This window comes from Lutra lutra, chromosome 5 (assembly GCF_902655055.1).
Source record: "Lutra lutra chromosome 5, mLutLut1.2, whole genome shotgun sequence".
In the NCBI taxonomy this organism is placed as follows: Eukaryota; Metazoa; Chordata; class Mammalia; order Carnivora; family Mustelidae; genus Lutra; species Lutra lutra.
This window is the reverse complement of record NC_062282.1, coordinates 135,672,483-135,691,579: the sequence shown is the minus strand read 5'-3', so window position 1 is coordinate 135,691,579 and position 19,097 is coordinate 135,672,483. Positions and strand designations below refer to the sequence as shown.

At 40.3% G+C, this 19,097-nt stretch overlaps 1 protein-coding gene and 1 long non-coding RNA gene across 2 annotated transcripts; one reads left to right on the top strand and one right to left on the bottom strand.

Moving 5' to 3' along the window:
* Positions 1-5,948: 5,948 nt before the first annotated feature.
* SRP19 (signal recognition particle 19) lies at positions 5,949-12,927 on the bottom strand. Its single transcript, XM_047730680.1, has 5 exons — positions 12,774-12,927; positions 11,647-11,722; positions 8,616-8,687; positions 8,395-8,506; positions 5,949-6,442 (listed from the first exon to the last, which is right to left on the bottom strand). Exons 1-5 carry the CDS (start codon positions 12,812-12,814, stop codon positions 6,309-6,311), a joined length of 435 nt encoding a protein of 144 aa, XP_047586636.1. The 5' UTR covers positions 12,815-12,927; the 3' UTR covers positions 5,949-6,308.
* Positions 12,928-17,929: 5,002 nt separating this feature from the next.
* Positions 17,930-18,786, top strand: LOC125100485 (uncharacterized). The gene is made up of 2 exons (XR_007127568.1): positions 17,930-18,146; positions 18,356-18,786. It is a non-coding gene; the product is annotated as an uncharacterized LOC125100485 (long non-coding RNA).
* Positions 18,787-19,097: the final 311 nt, after the last annotated feature.

Here is a 19,097-nt window from a genome sequence, read left to right as displayed (position 1 = left end):
TGGAGTAAGAGTTCACATCCTTAGCCATCAGATACTAAGTTCTATGTAGTGCAGTAGGAAAGTAAATATATTTGAGAATGACCTTAATTAAATGTTTTCTGGCTCTTTACTACAATATTAGCTTGTAAAATCCCTGTATAACACAAGTGTCATAGAGGATTAAGAGCAATAAGGAGGTTCTTTGATTAAATTGCTGATTTTCAGACTTCAGTGTTTATTGGATTTTCTCTGTGGGGGGAGGGGACTGTTAAAATAGACTGCTAGTCCCATCTGAATCCAGAGTGTCTGATTCAGTAGGTCTGGGGTAGGACTGAAAAAATTGCATTTCCAGTAAATTCCTAGGTGATGCTGATGGTCCAGGAACCACACTTTGAGGTAAAACTATCAGGTTAGGTAAATGCTATCCTTACACTTAGTATACATTGGATTTTAGATCTGGCTGCATATTACCATTACCTGAGAAGCTTGCCAAAAATGCTGGTTATCTGCGTCCACTACCAGAAATTCTGACATTAATCTACAGGCCACCAGTATGCTTTTAAAACTCTAGGGTGATTCTAATATGTAGCTGGGGTTGAGAACACCTAGAAACTACTAGCAGCATAAGAATCCCAACGTTTGGAGAGAGTTTGTCTTAGCTCATTGGTTCACCACGTGTGTGCTTCCTAATGCTGTTGCACCACATTGCCACAAACGTAGTGGCCCAAAACAGTATAAATTTTAGTAGCTTACAGTTCTGGAGATCAGACATTCAAACGGGTCTGCAGGGCTGCATTTCTCCTGGAGGCTGTAGGGGAGAATCCTTACTTCTCTCAGCTGGAAGCTGCTTGCATTCATTGGCCTGTGGCCCCTTAGCATTCCTACTTCCGCTTCCCTTTTAGAAGGCTCCTTTTGATGACGTTGGGTCCACCTGGATAATACAGGCCACTTTCTCCAGCTGAAGATACTTAAAATTAATCACACCTGCAAGGCCTTTTGCCATGTAAGGTAATATTCATAACGGTTTTTTGTGGGGGAGGAGGGTGCACATTATTCTGTCTACCATACCTCATCTCCTTGGTATAGAGATTTGATTATAAAGTCACCCCCAATACCAAAATAACTGCAAAGAGCAATCTTACTGTTGGGAAGAAACTTAAAAAAAAAAAAAAGAAAGAAATGGTAAAGGAATACCTTATCCTCTTCCAAGTGAAAAGACTGGCAGTCTGTCCTCCAGAGATAGTAAGAGGATCTTTGGAGTGGGGAGGACACAGGCAGAATTGAGGGACAGAAGTTTTACTAAAAGGATTGAGGGGCGCCTGGGTGGCTCAGTTAAGTGGCTGCCTTCGGCTCAGGTCGTAATTCCAGGGTCCTGGGATTTAGTTTCCCAATGGGCTCCTTGCTTAGCGGAGAGCCTCTTCTCCCTCTCCTCTCTGCTCATGCACTCTCTAGCTATCTCTGTCTGTCTCTCTCAAATAAATAAAATCTTTAAAAACAAGCAACAAAACAGGATTGAGTGACTCAATGCTGAGACCCATTTCTCTCACTCCACCTTCTCCCACTGGGCTCCCAGACCTTTATCCTCCTGGAAGCTTATTGGACTCCCTCTAGGGAACAGTTCAGCCTAAAACATTATTGATGTTGGAAATTTCCCCTAAAAGGATATTTGAGCCAGATATCCCTTTTTAGTGAAACAGTCTACAAGCCCTTCCTATGTGCCTAGAACTTCCAATCAACTTAATGGGTTTTTTACTCTTAAAAAGCTGTCTGCTTAACAAAGAAAGAAAGGATTAAGAAATCCGCTTAACATATAAGGGATCAAAAAAAAAACAAAAAAGGAAATTGGAAGCAAAAACATATAAACCATACCCTCTGAGAAGTAAGAATGACAATGAATTAAGAACAGAATGCAGGGTGCCTGGGTAGCTCAGTCAGTTGAGAGTCTGACTCTTGGTTTCAGCTCAAGTCATGATCTCAGGGTTGTGGGATTTAGCCCCACGTTGGCTCTGTGCTCAGTGTGTGGAGTGGGCTTGAGAGAGTCTCTGTGTCACCCTCCACCTTGGCTCCCCTCACCCCAACCTCGTGCTGTCTCTCTCTCAAATGCATAAATAAAAATCTTTTTAAAAACGCTATAAAAAGGAAATTACTCAGATGACAAGAGAGTGAGGTGAAAATACAAGAAAAATGAAAAGTTCAACAAAAGGGTTGGAAGACAGTGCTAAGGAATTCTAGGAAATAGAACATAAAGGCAAGGAAATGGAAATAAGGGGGAAAAAAGATAAGAAAACTTGAGAACTTGTCCGGCATGTCCAATATCCAGAATAAGGAGTTCCAGGATCAGAAAGGGTAGAAAAACCATCGATGAAATTTTCAAGAAAATTCCCAGATTTGAACACAAGTTTCCAAATTGAAAGGGCCCATTAGGTACCCAGCACAATAGACAAAAAAGTTCCCACACAAAGCACATTATTGTGATATTTTAGAATTCTGAGATGTGTTTCAACAAGAAAAATGTAGGTGGCAAAACATCATGAACTGGGACACCTGGGTGGCTCAGTCAGTTAAGCGTCTGCCTTTGACTCAGGTCATGATAACTGGGGTCCTGGATAGAGCCCCACTGTCAGGCTCCCTGCTCAGTAGGGAGTCTGCTTCTCCTTCTCCCTCTGTCCTTCCTCCCCACTCATGCTCTCTCAAATTAAAAAAAAATCATGAACTACAATGGTGTGGACTTCCCTACAGCTATAACATTAGCCAGGAGACCATGAAACAATATACTTGAACTTCTGAAATAAAACAATTTTCAATCCTAATTCTATACTCAGCCAAATTGTGTGAGGGTTTGAATGTGTGAGGGTAGAATGATGACGCTTTCATACATGGTGTAAGAACATTTACCTCCCACCCTCCCACAGAAGTGACATTTTTCCCAGGAAGATCCTGAAGATGGGCTACCAACAAAGAAGTAACCCAAGAAAGAATGCATAGGATACCATAATAAGGATATACAAAACAGCAAAGAAGTGAGGCAAGTCACTCTGGATGATGAAGAGATCCCAAAGTGAAGCTGTGCACTAGGCCTAAAGGGTAGTAAGTGGAGAAGGTAAAAGGCTCCAGAAGAGACTTCTTTAGAAAGATGAAATTGAACTACCTGATATGAACTTATGTACTTAACATACATATTTATTTACTTTACTCCACACCCAGCGTGGACCCAACACAGGGCTTGAACTCAAGACCTGCGCTGAAATCAAGAGTCAGGTGCCCAACAGACTGAACCACCCAGGCACCCTTGAACAAACTTTTTCTTTTAAAGATTTATTTTAGAGAGAGGGAGGGCACAAGAGGGAAGGGCAGAGGGAGAGTGAGAATCTCAGGCAGACTCCATGCTGAGCACACAGCCCAAATCGGGGCTCGATCCCACAACCCTGAGATCATGACCTGAGCTGAGATTAAGAGTCAGATGCTTGCCCCGAACAAACTTTTTGAAAGGACATTTTGACAACTGGTAATTTCTGGTTGAGTTAATGATGAATATTCAAAAACCTAAGCAAATAAAAGAAAAAATATTAAGAACACACAAATCCAGAAAACAAAAGTAACAACAGCATACTCCAGTGTTTCTCACTTTCATGTGCAGAATACCACCTTGGGGATCTTTAACATTCTGGGCTGGGTCAGAGTTTCTGCATTTTTCACAAGTTCCCAGGGAAGAGCAGTGCTGCTAGACCCCGGACCACACTTTTGAGTAGCAAAGTACTACATGATTCAGCTATGAATGAAATATAGGATAGTAACGTAAACTATGAATAGTGATTAAAATCGAGAAATATATTGGTAGAAGTGAGGATGGGAAGCATACTTTGGGGGTGAAGAAGGAAAACTAAATCATCCTCTTCTACAGATGAAAGTTAATGCCTAAAACTCAAACTATTAAAACTAGCTGGCTCTTTAAATTATGTGTAACACTGATGGTAATAAAATCCTTAGAAAGGGGCAAAGGATGTGAGCAGAAATCAATGAGATAAATACAAATGGCATTTTCAACATATCAATAAGTGATCTGTCTTGCTCACTAGAAAAATTCTGTTTTCTACTTGATTGGCAAAGAAAGGTTCAATTATGCACTGATTGCAACAATGTGGAGAAACAGCAGTACAGTGTTACAGTAAGATTTCCAACAATCTTTATTGCTCCATAACCAAAGTAATTTTAGACTCTGGTCATCTTTCTGTGGCAAATTATTTAATCTGACTGCCCCAATATCCAGTGTCAACTTTCTTCTTTGGCTATTTTCATTACTAAGAAAGCTATATAGTCACTTTCCTAGCATGTCATATAGCTGAACATGGACATGTGCCACAGTGTTCAGCAAGGAGACTTAAATGAAAGTTGGCTGGGAAGAATTTTGAGAAATCTTTAGCTTTCTTTTTAAGGGTGGACAGAAGTGGCTGGCACAGCTATCTCTTCATTCTACCTTAAACTCTGATGTGACATTTGATAGTCTATCAGCCCTTTTGTAAGCTTGAGACAACAATCCAAGGGGTGTTAGAAACCATGGATAGTGGAATGGAAAGATAAAAGAGGGTGTCACTGAGCAGCTGAACTTACACCTATAATAAATTTTGGATTTGATGTTACTTCAAAAAAAGAAAATTCCGGGGCGCCTGGGTGGCTCAGCGGGTTAAAGCCTCTGCCTTCGGCTCGGGTCGTGGTCTCAGGGTCCTGGGATCGAGCCCCACATCGGGCTCTCTGCTCAGCAGGGAGCCTGCTTCCTCCTCTCTCCCTCTGCCTGCCTCTCTGCCAACCTGTGATCTCTGTCAAATAAATAAATAAAATCTTAAAAAAAAAAAAAAAAGAAAGAAAATTCCTGCTTAAGTTCCTCATTGTTTTGTTACACACATTCCTAAGTGATACAATTTCCCAGGAGGTTAATTTTTGTTTTAAATTTTGCTCTAAATTTTGTTTTGTATATACTGCCCCAATATTTACTTATAAGTCAAATATATAAACTGCTATACTGTTAACATTCACTATAAGACATGTTAACAACAGAAATTATTGGAGAAAAAAGTAAAAATTCTAATACCTCTTCCTGTACACCCATGAATCATCTTCATACAGCTTGGGTGTCTAAGTACACCTAACACTCTGAAACGCTGGGTTCACTTATTTTGTAATGAAGTGGTATTTCTTCTTTCAAGCAATAAAAACTTAAAGAAAATGGGATTTACTAGAAGGATATAAAAGCACAGCTGATAGAAGTCATAGAAGAGCCAAACCCAGCTGCAAAAAACCAGGATCGGATAACTCAGATTTGTAGCCCATTATGTATCTTAGCTCCCATCATCTGTATATCTGTGTTTCTGTTCCAGATTAGAATTCCTGAGAAATAAACCACTGGCCTGGCTTGGGTCATACCCTGTGGTGAAGAGGCAGTCCTGTAATTAAAAGCCCTTCCAGAAGCACATGGAGTCGGAGAAGGCGGCTCCCCAAATGATGCTCATGGGCAAAAACAAATGGCTGGACAGGGGTTCCCTTAGATCTGACACAGAATTACCACTTTCAGAACAGTGCTTTGAAATAAAGTCAGAATCTTCAATCCAATTTAGTTTCTTGAAAAAAAGTACATCTCAAGGTGTTAAAGCACGGGTAATTTTAAAACTCCAATTAAAATGATGTTCTTAAGCCAACAAAATAAGTGAATCTAAAGCTTAAAGTCCAAGACTTTCCATACATCAAAAAACTAGTAATTGAACATTCAGTTACAATAACTGAAATAATATCATCTATAGATGTCCAGTAGGATTTAACCATTTTCTTCTAGTTTTAAGCTCACACTAAGCCTCCACTACCCATTTTATTGATTTCAATTATCTCCTCTACTAGCATTTAGTTCATAAGCAAAAGAGCAAAAGCTAAAATAGTCAGTTTCAAATTTTATTTCATTAACTTAAAAGCTGAAGAAAATGTGTATTTCAAATCTTTATTTAAACTCATTTATCTGAAACATGTTTACACACAGGGTAGATACAGGATTTCATGTAACTTATGGCAGAGTCCACTGTCCATTTAAAAATATGCTTCTTTCTTCCACAAAAACTGTGTGTTGAAAAGCAAAAAAATTTTCTTTTATACTGCATAAAAGCTAGATGCAAACTTCTGATGTAAATTTATTTCATTGTCAACTCTGATGCTGAAGCTGGGAGGCAGAGATGTCCACAGTTCGGTTAAATGATGCAAATAAAAAGCTTCCATTTCTCGAAGATAAGTTAGAAGCCTTCATTCACTATCTCTCACAGTAGCACCACAGACTTGACTCTCAAATCTGGTCACTTCTTCTTCTTTCCTTTCCCTTTTTTACTTCCCTCTCCTTGCTGAAGACTTTGGTCACCACCTCCTGTTTTTTGTGTCCTTGTTTTTAGTTTAGGTATCATTTCTGCTACATACAACATTACTGACTTACCTAGGAACAAGAAGTTAGGCTTAGTGTATAATCTAAGAAATAAGACATACAAGCTCATTAACTTGAGATCACATCAGGAAAATGACAAAGATTAAAAAAAATAAATGACTATAAAGACATGACTTGCTCAAGTGGGAGCCTTCCTGGAGAAAATGTACTAAGAACGATACTGAAATATTTATTTGAAATGACTATTTTGGTCCTGGTTCTAGTAACTGACTTGAAGATCAAAGGGGAGTAAGTCGAAATACAACAATCTGGAAAGAGAGTCAGGATATCACTGTACCTTAAGCTAAAGAAACAGAGGGCCACTCAGCCTTGTAACAAAAACCTAATGTTATCAGGCTACGAAAGATGTTACTCATATGCCCAGATGATTTCATGTGTACAGGTACCCTGATCTGTACACCAACTACCTCCCTCCAGATCTAGTAGCTACTTCCAATGCATGGAGCCCCTCAGTTTTCCCCTTACTTTCTTTTTTCTTTTTGGAAACTGGGAGCAACATTTTTCAACTGTAATTTTTACTTATTTTATTTACTGGTCAAGTCAAAAGTTTCTTGTCTCTTGATTTTTTTTTTTTTTTTTTTGTCTTTTGACCTTTTTTGAGATTTTATTTACTTATTTGAGAGAGAGAGTGAGAGAGCAAGAGCCAACACAGGTAGAGGACACGGGGAGAGAGAGAGAGAAATAAGACCCCCCCCCCCCAAAAAACAGGAAGCCCAAGACAGGGCTCGATCACAGGATCCTGGGATCAAGACCTGGGTGGAAGGAAGATGCTTAACCACTGAGCCACCCAGGCTTCCCTGTCTTTTGACTTTTAACAGATAGTAAAAGAAGATGTCAAAGAGAAGAATAAATACACTGTAATATACTACCTGTTAATCCAAGTAAAAATCTTGTTTCTAGAATTATCTACCAACCTGGAAAGGTTTTAGCATAGAGAAACCAATCTAGGGACACCTGGGTGGCTCAGTTGGTTAAGCATCTGCCTCCGGCTTGGGTTATGATCCTAGGGTAGTGTGATAGAGTTCCACACTGGGCTCCTTTAGGGAGCCTGCTTCTCCCTCTGCCTGCCAATCCCCCTGCTTGTGCTCTCTCTCTCTCTTTCTGACAAACAAATAAATAAATACCATTTAGTTGTCAGCTTGGGGTTATTGTGACAAGAAAAAAAAAATAACAGCTCGATTTAAAAAATTATAATTTTTAGAAATAAAGAATTCAGAAAAGAATCATGTACAAAAAAATTCAACTTCCCCAAAGCCAGAATGAATTATTTTGGAATACTGATAATTGGTTACTGTTGTTTTTTTAAGAAATAAAGCACTAGAGATAATGCTGGTCTTCTGTGAGCACCATTCCTGTGTCCCTACTTCCCATGCCCTGTTCATCATTAGGTTACCTACTATTTTAAGACTGGGGTTTTCCTCTAGTCCATTAAAAAAAGTTTACATACATAAATGTCAATAAACAATATTACATATACACCAATAAATAGTAACATTTTGTATTTAAATGTACCAAAGTGGTATCACACTATGCATTCCTTTTGCAGTTTTCACTCAGTATGGCTTTTAAATTAATGATAGAAACTATTAACAGACCTCACAGGCCTCTAGGGTCTGAAATGCCAATTAACATCTGACCACTCAATAATTCTACACTCTTAACCTGGGAATAATGACGGATTTCCAGAGGTTTATAAAAAGTACACAAAACAAATTTTTTAAATAAATGATTAGGTTTCACCACATTCCTAGAGGTCCTTAACTTAAAAGAAGTGAGAACCACTGTTTTCCTCCCTTCCTCAGCAGTAGCCTTTCTTAAATTCATCTGCAACATGCAAATTATGAATTTTACCTTTCAAAGGGGTCAGTTTTAGAACTTTTTTTGTAGAGGAATGACCTGTTGCCAAACTTTATTTGTTCATTTAAAAAAAAAAAAAAGCTTACGTGATGGGAACTGTACAAGACAGAGGCTGCCGTCTTCCTGTTTCAGCTGGACCCGGACTCTGCCCCTGTACTGAACATCACGATTCCACTCTCTAGAGTACATTTTATTTTTCTAACATAAAAAAAAACCCAACATATAAAACAGGCTTTAAAAAGTTGTCACATCAATGAGATTGGAAATAGGAAATAGGAAAAATAGTGAAGAAAGAACCACCTCTTACCTCAAGGAATACATTAAGTCCAACTGCTGAGCACACATCTTGAATCTCAGTAGCTGTAGGATTTTCAACAGCCTGAACAGTTAAAAACAAAAACACTAAACAGCTTACCTTAAGCAGATACTGCTACACTGTTGTGTGAATCATTTCAAATATGAGGATCACAACAGTTATCAAAACCTTAGATTTTCTTTTTCACTAGGTATGGTTGTTTCCACTGTAATTTTTAAAAGTACAGGAATAACACTAATTTATACCTGTGTGTCCATCTCCCTTCCAACAGAACATACACTTCACAAAGGCAGGGACTGTTCTGTTTATCCGTAAATTCCCAAGTATCTGGAATGATGCTTGGAACATAGTAGGTGCTCAATGAATACTGGTTAAACAACTATTACAGATCAAAAATTACAAAATTGTTTGGTAGTATCTACTAAAGCTAAACATATGCATTCTTCCTGGCTCTGCAATTCCACTTCTAAGTACATATCCAAGAACAATGCAAAAATGTTTCCTAGAAGACAAACTCAAGAACGTTGACAGCAGTAGCATGTAAAATAGCCTTAAACTAGAAACCAATTATCCATCAATGGTACGATGGCCTGTGATTTATTTATACAATTCAATACTACACAGCAGTGGTTTTCAGCAAGGCAATTCTGCCCCCTGACATTTAGCAATGCTAGGAGACATTTCTAATTGTCAGAGGATTCAGGTAAGGCACTGGCATCTCGTGGGTAGAGGCCAAAGATGCTGCTAAACAACTAAAAAGCACAGACCAGCCCTGATTACAGAATTACCTGGCTCAAAATCATCTGGCTCAAAATGTCAATGGTGCTGCTGTTGAGAAACCCTGCTACAGAGCAATGAGAATTAACAAACTACACTAAAAAATGTGAATAAATTTAAGCTTAAAGTTGAGTGAAAAAAAGACAGATACAAAAGTACATAGTGTATAACGCCTTTTAAATAAAGCTTAAGAACAAGCAAAAGTAATCTATTGCGTCAGAAGTCAGGATATGGTTATCTTTGTATGTGAGTATATGTGGCGGGGGAAGTGACTGTGAGGAGACAAAGGAATCTTCCTGGGTGCTTAAATCACACCTTCTTTTTTTAAGATTTTATTTATTTATTTGACAGACTGATCACAAGTAGGCAGAGAGGCAGGCAGAGAGAGAGGAGGAAGCAGGCTCCCTGCTGAGCAGAGAGCCCGATGCGGGACTCGATCCCAAGACCCTGAGATCATGACAGAGCCGAAGGCAGCGGCTTAACCCACTGAGCCACGCAGGTGCCCACACCTTCTTTTTTTAATTCGGGTGCTGGGTTACCCATGTATATTCTGTTTGTAAAAGTGAATCAAGATAGACACTTAAGACTTATGTATATTTTTGTGTGTATGTTGTACACAAATAAAGTTAAAAACAATTCAATTATTCTCCAAATTGTGTGAGAGCTGCTACCAGAGGCCTCTGTCACAGTGACTTGATGGCAGGCATTTTCCTGAATCAGTGCTTTGGTAGTCTCTTTTACCCTGGGACAGCAGAGCAGACTTTCCTTTAGACATATTTAAACAGCAAAATGGGAGACATTAAATAACACAAAAATAATGCATTACTTCAGACCAAGTTATCCTGAATCTGTTGTTAGGTTACAAAATATAAATAACTCTTAAAAAAAAAACAAAACAGAATATGACATCAATTTTCAAAATAAAAAGTTATAAAGAGAGGCACCTGGATGGCTCAGTTGTTAAGCATCTGCCTTCAGCTCAGGTCATGATCCCAGGGTCCTGGGATCGAGCCCCGCATCAGGCTCCCTGCTCAACGGGAAGCCTGCTTCTTCCTCTCCCTAACTTGTATTCCCCCTCTCACTGTCTCTCTGTGTCAAATAAACAAATAAATAAAATCTTAAAAAAAAAAAAAAAAGCTACAAAGACCCTTCACTTGGGATTAAGGCACTTTCCAAACATGCCACCAGGCCAACTGAGAACTTGAAGTTTCCCATTCAAACAGCACAAGGGAGAAATCATTTTTTTTTTTAAAACTCTAACACCCTTTTTAGAAGTATTAATCTTAAACTTTACTCCCCGCCCCCCCCCCCCGAAAAAGATAACGGACATAAAACTAAAAAACTCCACACATTAAATTCTCCGTAACACCTGGGGCACCTGGGTGGTTCAGTGTCTTACATGTTGGACTCTTTCTTTTTTTTTTAAGGTTTTATTTATTTACTCACTGGGGGGCGAGGGGGCAGAGGGAGAAGCAGACTGCCTGCGAGGCAGGGAGCCCGATGTGGGACTGGATTCCAGGACCCTGGGATCATGACCTGAGCCAAAGGCAGAAGCTTAACTGCCACTCAGGTGTCCAAGCGTCAGACTCTTGGTGGTGGGATCCAGCTGCTCAGTTCGGGGAGTGCTTGGGATTCTCTTTCCCCCTCCCCCCATCCCAACTCTCCTTTTACTCTCAAATAAATAAATCTTAAAAAAAAAAATTTTTTTTCCTGCAAGTCTTGTTTAATAACTCAACTGCATTCTGGACATCATATAATGCCACAGTTTGATTTCCTTTATTAAGGGCAAGAGTAGGGGCTCCTGGGTGGCTCAGTGGGTTAAAGCCTCTGCCATCAGCTCTGGTCTTGATCCCAGGGTCCTGGGATGCAGTCCTGCATTGGGCTCTCTGCTCAGTGGGGAGCCTGCTTCTCCCTCTGCCTCTGACACTCCCCCTGCTTGTGCTTACTCTCTCTGACAAATTAAGGGCAAGAGTATCATAACCTTGGCTTAAAAAACAACAACATGCAAACCCTACCGCCACCCAACTTCTTTAAAGCATAAGCTCATGAAGAACCATTTAAAATAACTCCCCCAGCCAGGTTATTAGTGCCTTTCTGGTTTCACCACTGTTAAGAAAAGCACCCCAATTCCTGGAAGCTGTTCACCTCAGGCCCCAAACAATAGGGTATAGTAAAAGAAGCCCTTGAAGCCCTAACAGTACAACCTCCCCCCACCCCTCAAGGACAGAGGTGCCAGCCCATTTACCTTACTTATGGGGATTCGCCTCCCCTCCGCGATGGTCTTCTTGTTATTTAAATAAGCAGGATAGATACAAATGAACCTGCCACAGAAGGAAGCACAGCTAGTATCACTAGAGCAGGATTTCCAAAATTTCATTCATTCTTTCATCATCAAGATTGCCAGCATGCCTATTACTTGCTTAGTATTTTTTTTCTTGAAATTGCCTTTTACTTACGTTACTTAAAAAGCTAATGTTAGTTTACTACCTCAGCTGGAAAAAAAAATCAGTTGTTAGAGGAGGTTTAAAACTAAACCAAAACAATGCCTTCACCAGTCAGTTAACATACAGCCGGCTATCAAAACTTCCTAGTCGGGGGGCGCGCCTGGGTGGCTCAGTGGGTTCAAGCCTCTGCCTAAGGCTCAGGTCATGATCCCACAGTCCTGGGATCGAGCCCCGCATCGGGTTCTCTGCTCAGCAGGCAGCCTGCTTCCCTTCCTCTCTCTCTCTCTGCCTGCCTCTCTGCCGACTTGTGATCTCTGTCAAATAAATAAAATAAAAATATTTTTAAAAAACTTCCTGAGGGGCGCCTGGGTGGCTCAGTGGGTTAAGCCGCTGCCTTCGGCTCTGTCATGATCTCAGGGTCCTGGAATCGAGTCCCGCATCGGGCTCTCTGCTCAGCAGGGAGCCTGCTTCCTCCTCTCTCTCTGCCTGCCTCTCTGCCTACTTGTGATCAGTCTGTCAAATAAATAAAATCTTTAAAAAAATAATAAAATAAAAAATAAAAAACTTCCTGAGGCTGGGGCCTGCTATCAAACAGAAACCACACCAGCAGAGGTATTAGAAGACTTTGAAAAACCCAAACGTGCCTTTCTGAACGTAACAATGAAAAGAACACATTTCTCACTCTGTGAGTCTGTTACTTAATGTGCTGTCCACGTAGCACCCAAAGTCCTTCGTCTCCGGCGCAGGCAGACACTGAACTACCTAGGGTCGGAATTTCGGGGATACTACGAAGAGCCAGGCGCCGCTGGCCTCCCGGAGGAACCAACACCTGGGAAGAGGCCCGGAGCCTGGGGCCGGAGACAAGCCCCACCCGCCAGCCTTTCTCAGGGATGGGGAGGGCGGTGCAGCACCCTTTCTCAGGACCCACCTGTCTTGGTCGGCCGGGGACCGTGCGGCTGCACAGGCCATCTTCACCCAGGCCCACAGAGCGCCCACCGAGGGCCTCCAAGGGAAAGACGGGCCGGAACTCAGTTCTGAGAGTTTCCGGACCACGCCGGCTTCCGGCGGAAGTCCCGCCCACCGACCAGCCTACGCGTCCCTGGCTTTCACCGATTATTGTTCCGGCATCTGTCTCTGGGCGCCAGCGTCTCTAGTTTCTGACGTGGCCTTAGAATCTCTCCTCTCGCGAGAGAATCCGCGAAAGCGTCCAGTTGCTTCTTAAATCTTGTCAAAACGGGTTTTAAGAGCTTTTGCTGTCGCCGAAGTAACGTTTTTACGGTCTTTCACGTCCAGGGTCACACTGAGATTGAATGGTGTTCGCTACCCTCACCTTAGATGAAGGCTCTGTACCACTGAGTCATCTGTCTACACAGATCCGAGCAAGCAAGGACATGTATTTTATGTTTAATCTTTATCCGCGCCTGGGCCCCACAGATTGCTTTCAACTTGGCAAATACGGATTTTTATAGTGGTGAAACAAACAAAACAACCTCACTGCTTCAGCGAGGCGTATAAACGTTACAAATGTGGCCGTACACCTTTTTAAACTTCAAAAGAACACCTACTCTACAATTCATTATTTTTTGCATACCTTAGGTTAATTGCAAAGCACTATTTCAGCATTTCCTCTCTTCAACAGAACACACCTTCAGTCCTCTTTTAGTAGCGGCTGCATAATTCCACACCAGCAAAAGCACTTTTCATAAAACCGGGCAACATAAGTGTTTTCTTTTTTAAGATTTTTATTTATTTATTTGACAGAGATCACAAGTAGGCAGAGAGGAGTGGGTGGGGAAGCAGGCTCCCTGCTGAGCAGAGACCCTGATGTGGGGCTTGATCTCAGGAGTCTGGGATCATGACCTGAGCCTTAGGCAGAGGCTTTAACACACTGAGCCACCCAGGCGCCCCAGGTGTTTTCTATTACAAATGAAAAAAAAAAAAAAAAAAAAAAAAAAACTCTCCACCGCCCTTACACCCCACAGAAAACTTGAGTCTCATTGAAGTTAGGTAATTTGCCAATTCAGGCTAATGATGGATGGATGGATAATAATGGTAGATACCCAGCTGGTCCGTCTGGAAACCCCTGACTTTTCTCCATCCCTTCAATCTCTGCCTCTCAGTCATCCTTGCAGTTCCGCAGTAGGGGATTAGTTTGGTGCTGATGTAAATACTAAGTCTTACTTCTTCCTTAAAGTATACATGATTCCTGTAAAAAGAGCTTCATGCAGTGACCAATAAAACAGAACAGGGATGAAATGAAACCAAGCTTTAGAATACCTAGTTTGCCTGCTTTAGGATTTTGCTTTTATACTTTAGCTTCATCATAAAAACTCAAATACTTCTTTTCAGAAAATCAGCATTTTACATACACATATGGAAACAGTGGGACGTGAACAACGTAGTCTGAGGTTTAATGTATGCGGTAGCCTCTGTTCTATCTTCTTCCTGCTAGCCCTGTTTTAACAAGAATCCTGCTACATTAAGTATATTTGTTAGGGTTCTCCAGAGAGGCAGAACTAAAAGATTTATATAGATATATGAGATTATTATAGGAACTGACTCACACCATAATGGAGGCTGTGATATACCACGATATGCTATCTGAAAACTGGAAAACCAGGGAAGTTGATGGTATAAATCAGAGTCCAAAAGCCTGAGAACCAGGAGAGCTGATGGTCTAAGTCCCAGAGTTAATATATCTGAGAACCAGGAGATCAGATATTGGAGGCTAGGAGATGGAGGTTCCAGTACAAGAAAAGAGAGATGGAGGTCCCAGTACAAGAAAAGAGAGAAAAAAATGCCCTTCCTTCACCTTTTGGTTCTATTTGAACTCTGAACAGATTAGATGATGCCTGACCATATTGGTGAAGGCAGATATTCTTTACTCAGTCTTCTGATTAAATGCTAATCTCTTTCAGAAACACATTCACAGGGGCGCCTGGGTGGCTCAGTGGGTTAAGCCGCTGCCTTCGGCTCAGGTCATGATCTCAGGGTCCTGGGATCAAGCCCCACATCGGGTTCTCTGCTCAGCAGGGAGCCTGCTTCCCTCTCTCTCTCTCTGCCTGCCTCTCTGCCTACTTGTGATCTCTGTCAAATAAATAAATAAAATCTTTTTTTAAAAAAAGAAAAACACATTCACAGACACATCCTGAAATGTTTTAACACTATCTGGGTGTCCTTTAGCGCAATTAATTTTCCATAGAAAATTAACCATCACAGTAAGTGTGGTGAATGTCCCCTTTACCCTTGTTATCTGATCACCCTGATCAAATATCTGATCAAATTCCTCATTCCCCATCTCTCATATGTTAAGTCCTTGGCTGTCTTCAACAAGAATTTACCCTGAGTAATTTTCTGTTTCCTGATGCCCTCATTCTGTTCTTTGGTTATAAATCTCCAACTGTCTTTGCTACATTTGGAGTTGAGCTGATCCCTCTCCTCTGCTGCAATATCTGTATTGCAACAGTCTTGAATTAAGTTCCTCTTACCATTCAACCAAGTGTCGGAATAACTTTTTCTTTAGCAACTTCTTCAAAGCATGGTATTTTCAGGACTTCTTACATGTTCGTTGGTTCCTGCAGACCACACAGTAGAAGCTACCAGGCCTTTTTAATTCCCGGTCTTGAAACTTCCTCTATATTTTGTTGGTCAAAGCAGTCACAGGGCCAGCTCAGTAACAGACTCATATTGGGGAAAAAGCATGTGGAATGGCAGATACCATGCCATCTTTGAAAATATTATCTACTGTAATGTCAGAAGTCAATTTTTCTTTTTTTTTTTTTTTTTTTTTTTTTTTTTTTTTTTTAGAAGTCAATTTTTCTTTTCCTTTCTTTTTTTTCTTTCTTTTTTCCTTCCCTGCTTCCGTCCTTCCTCCATTTCTCTTTCTTTTCTTCTTTCCTTTCTTTCTCTCCCTTTTTCTTCCCTTCTCTCTCTCTCTTCTCTTTCTCCCTTTTTTCCTCTTTCCTTTCTCCTTCCTTCCTTCCTCTCTCTTTCCCTCTTTCCTTTCTTTCTTTCTTCTTCCTGTCTCTCTCCATGCCCAGCACTGAGCCCAATGAAGGGCTTGAACTCACAACCCTGAAATCAAGACCTGAGCTGAAAACAAGAGTCAGACCCTTAACCAGTTGAGCCACCACACACCCCAAAAAGTCAATTTCTACAGAAGACAGAATTTAGGAAAACTAAAAGTTAAGTACACCAACTTGACCTCATGACAGAGCTTTCACTGTCCAGGGGAAAATACAGAGTACAGCATGACATTTGTGAGTAAGATTTGTCTACATGCCATATCCGGTCTCTGTTGGATTTGCATCTGTATCTTGGGATGGGAGAGTAGACTATAAGTAAAATCTGTTTTAATGAAACTGTTTCATTAAAAATCCTCTAATGCATTTGAACGCAAGCAGTACTGCTTTGGCACTCTTATGGGGAAATGTTGATACCAAAGTGGAAGATAGATGCTCTTTCCTTTTCTAGAGGATCATAATGCAATGTCTAGACAACAGAAACTGACAGTACAGTCCTCATGTAGGCACCACCAAGATTCTGACTGGTCTCTGGTGGAGAGGGGCATTTTGGTAGATATGGTTGATCTGAAGTTGGTGTTCTAACAGTATTATGGCTTGGTTCTGCTCCTGCAAAGTGAGAGAAAGGAAGTGATTCAGGAGCAGGAGTAAGAACAGAGATAACATTTACTGAGAACGTTTATTGAAGACTCAAGATAAAAAAGATTCAATATCAAAAGACAGAGTTGTGGAAAAAAGACACACAGCTGGACTTGTGCCAGTACAATTTCTTTATTTCAAGGATAAAAACAAAACCCTACAGACACCAAGATAGGAAATTAAAGTTATATATAATGGAAACAAAACTAGACTGATAGTTGAACTTCTTAGTAAACAATAGGAGTTTTCTGAGGAGAAAGAATTTTGACCAAAGTTGTGACCCAGATTATCCTTTATGTAATGGTAAAAGAAAACAAAAGTTTCAAAAGATTTTATTTATGAGAGAGAGAGAGAGCTTGCATACATGAGCAGGCAGAGAGGTAGAAGGACAAGCAGGCTCCTCGCTGAGCAGGGAGCCCAACTCTGCCTAGATCCCAGGACCCTGAGATCATGACCTGAGCTGAAGGCAGATCCTTAACTGACTGAGCCACCCAGGCACCCCAAAAAAACAGTTTTATACAAGCTAGGATTTAGAAAGTATATCCCCAATTTGGCTTTTCTAGAAAACAGTAACTAAGGACATAGTCCAGTCAAGCCAAATTATATTAACATAATTAAAGTGAAGAAAGTGAAAGGCATGTAACATAGAGGAAACAGTGGTGAACACTTACATCTAATTGATATTTAAATTCAAATAATTATTGATAATGTGATGGTGAAGCCAACTGCAATTGTTAAAAAAGATTCTGAAAGTTAATAACAAGTGGGTACTTGTTAATATTGGAACAGAGAATTTGCGAAGAACTTAGGGTTTCAGCTGAAATAGTGAGTTTCTAAAATTGTTTTAGCTGCTGCACTACCAGGGCTTTCATAAGACCCCGACTTCTCATTTTGCTGCGTCATTCTTTTTGTGCTCCCCTATCTCTACTCTTCAGCCCCCCATTGCCTGGGTACCTCGAGAATCCCAAATTCTTACCCCTTACGCAAATCTGTTAAATTTTCTCTAACCCTCCTCCCACCTAAATTCCAGGCTTGGCTTTACTGATCCCCAAACCATCAAGGTCCTCAGCTCAGGAAAAGGACCTCTCAGAACCTTCCTTTAACAAAATGCACCCTGTCTGGAAGGAAGTTGTAATTTTAAATAAAAACAGTTCCTTTTGTTCTATAAATACCAAGTCATCTGTCAAACACTGAATCTTACTTGTTCTATGGTTTTTGCTAATATTTTGTAACTTTGATTCATCCATTGATGTTAAATCATTTGAAATTTAAAGAAAGTCATAAATGATGTTAATCCTTTTTCATTATTTTTTTAAAAAGATTTTATTTATTTATTTATTTATTTATTTTTCAGAGGGAGAGAGCACAAGCAGGGGGAGCAGCAGGCAGAGGGAGAAGCAGGCGACCAGCTGAGCAAGGAGCCCAGTGTGGGGCTCAATCCCAGGACTCTGGGATCATGACCTGAGCCAAAGGCAGATGCTTAACCGACTGAGCCACCTACGCATCCCTTTTTTCATTATGTTTGATGCCTTGTATTCAGAATTATACTGTGTGACATAAATTTGCCTTAACTGCTTTCTTTGTATTTGCCTGTGCAAGTGTGGTTGTACTTTTAATTTTACCCATTCTTGATCATTTTAGTGTCTTTTATTTTTTTTTAAGATTTTATTTATTTATTTGACAGACAGAAATCACAAGTAGACAGAGAGGCAGACAGAGAGAGAGAGGAGGAAGCAGGCTCCCTGCTGAGCAGAGAGCCCGATGCGAGGCTCCATCCCAGGACCCTGAGATCATGACCTGAGCTGAAGGCAGAGGCTTTAACCCACTGAGCCACCCAGGTGCCCCTTAGTGTCTTTTATTAATGGCATTAAGTTGGAGGACTTTTTTTTTTACTTGACTCCAACCTAAGAGTCATTAGTTTATTATATATGTTTAATCCATTTATTGCTGTGGTCTTACACAGTCATTTTATGCTTCTTTGTGGCCAATTCTCCATCTCTCCCTTTCTTTGATATCTTGATCAAGTATTCTGAATTGTTCTCTCTGGTTAGTAATTTAGGTGGAAAATTTTATTTTTTAACATTGGGGTTACCATTAAACTAAAAAATTGAATTTGTATTTGTCTAAGTTAAAAGTAAAATAATATCTGATACTGTTTCCATAAAACTAGAAATTTAGCATGCTTTTACATCTTCTCTCCCCTTGTAACTCATTTCCCAATTTGGGTTAGAATAATCTGGAATTTAAGATTATGAAAATTATTAAACATTTCGTCTTTTCTGTTTTGAGTTATGTAGACATTCATACTAAGATTACCAGATTAACCACAATTATTAACATTTATTCAGTTTTAGATGTTTTATTGCTCAATTTTGTTTCCTTAATACTTTTCCATGTATTTTAATTGTTTGGGCAGCAGCAATACTATGGTAAAACATATCATGGTTTCTGGTTGCCCAGAGCTTCCAAAATGCCCCTCATGGATTTGGAGAGTTCATGTTTTATGAATCCAGCTTCCTCAATGGGGAGACCAAAATTTGAACTTTCCCAGACTCTATAGGCATGTGACAGCCTCTGCCAATCATGTCCAC

What these genes read in the sequence shown, in the direction of transcription:
- SRP19 (XM_047730680.1), bottom strand. Translation starts at nt 12,814, where the DNA reads ATGGCCTGTGCAGCCGCACGGTCCCCGGCCGACCAAGACAG. An exon ending in GGCGAATCCCCATAAGTAAG is followed by an intron (nt 8,688 to 11,646) that starts GTAAATGGGCTG and finishes TTAACTGTTCAG; the next exon opens with GCTGTTGAAAATCCTACAGC. An exon ending in TCTTGTACAGTTCCCATCAC is followed by an intron (nt 6,443 to 8,394) that starts GTAAGCTTTTTT and finishes TCTTGTTCCTAG; the next exon opens with GTAAGTCAGTAATGTTGTAT.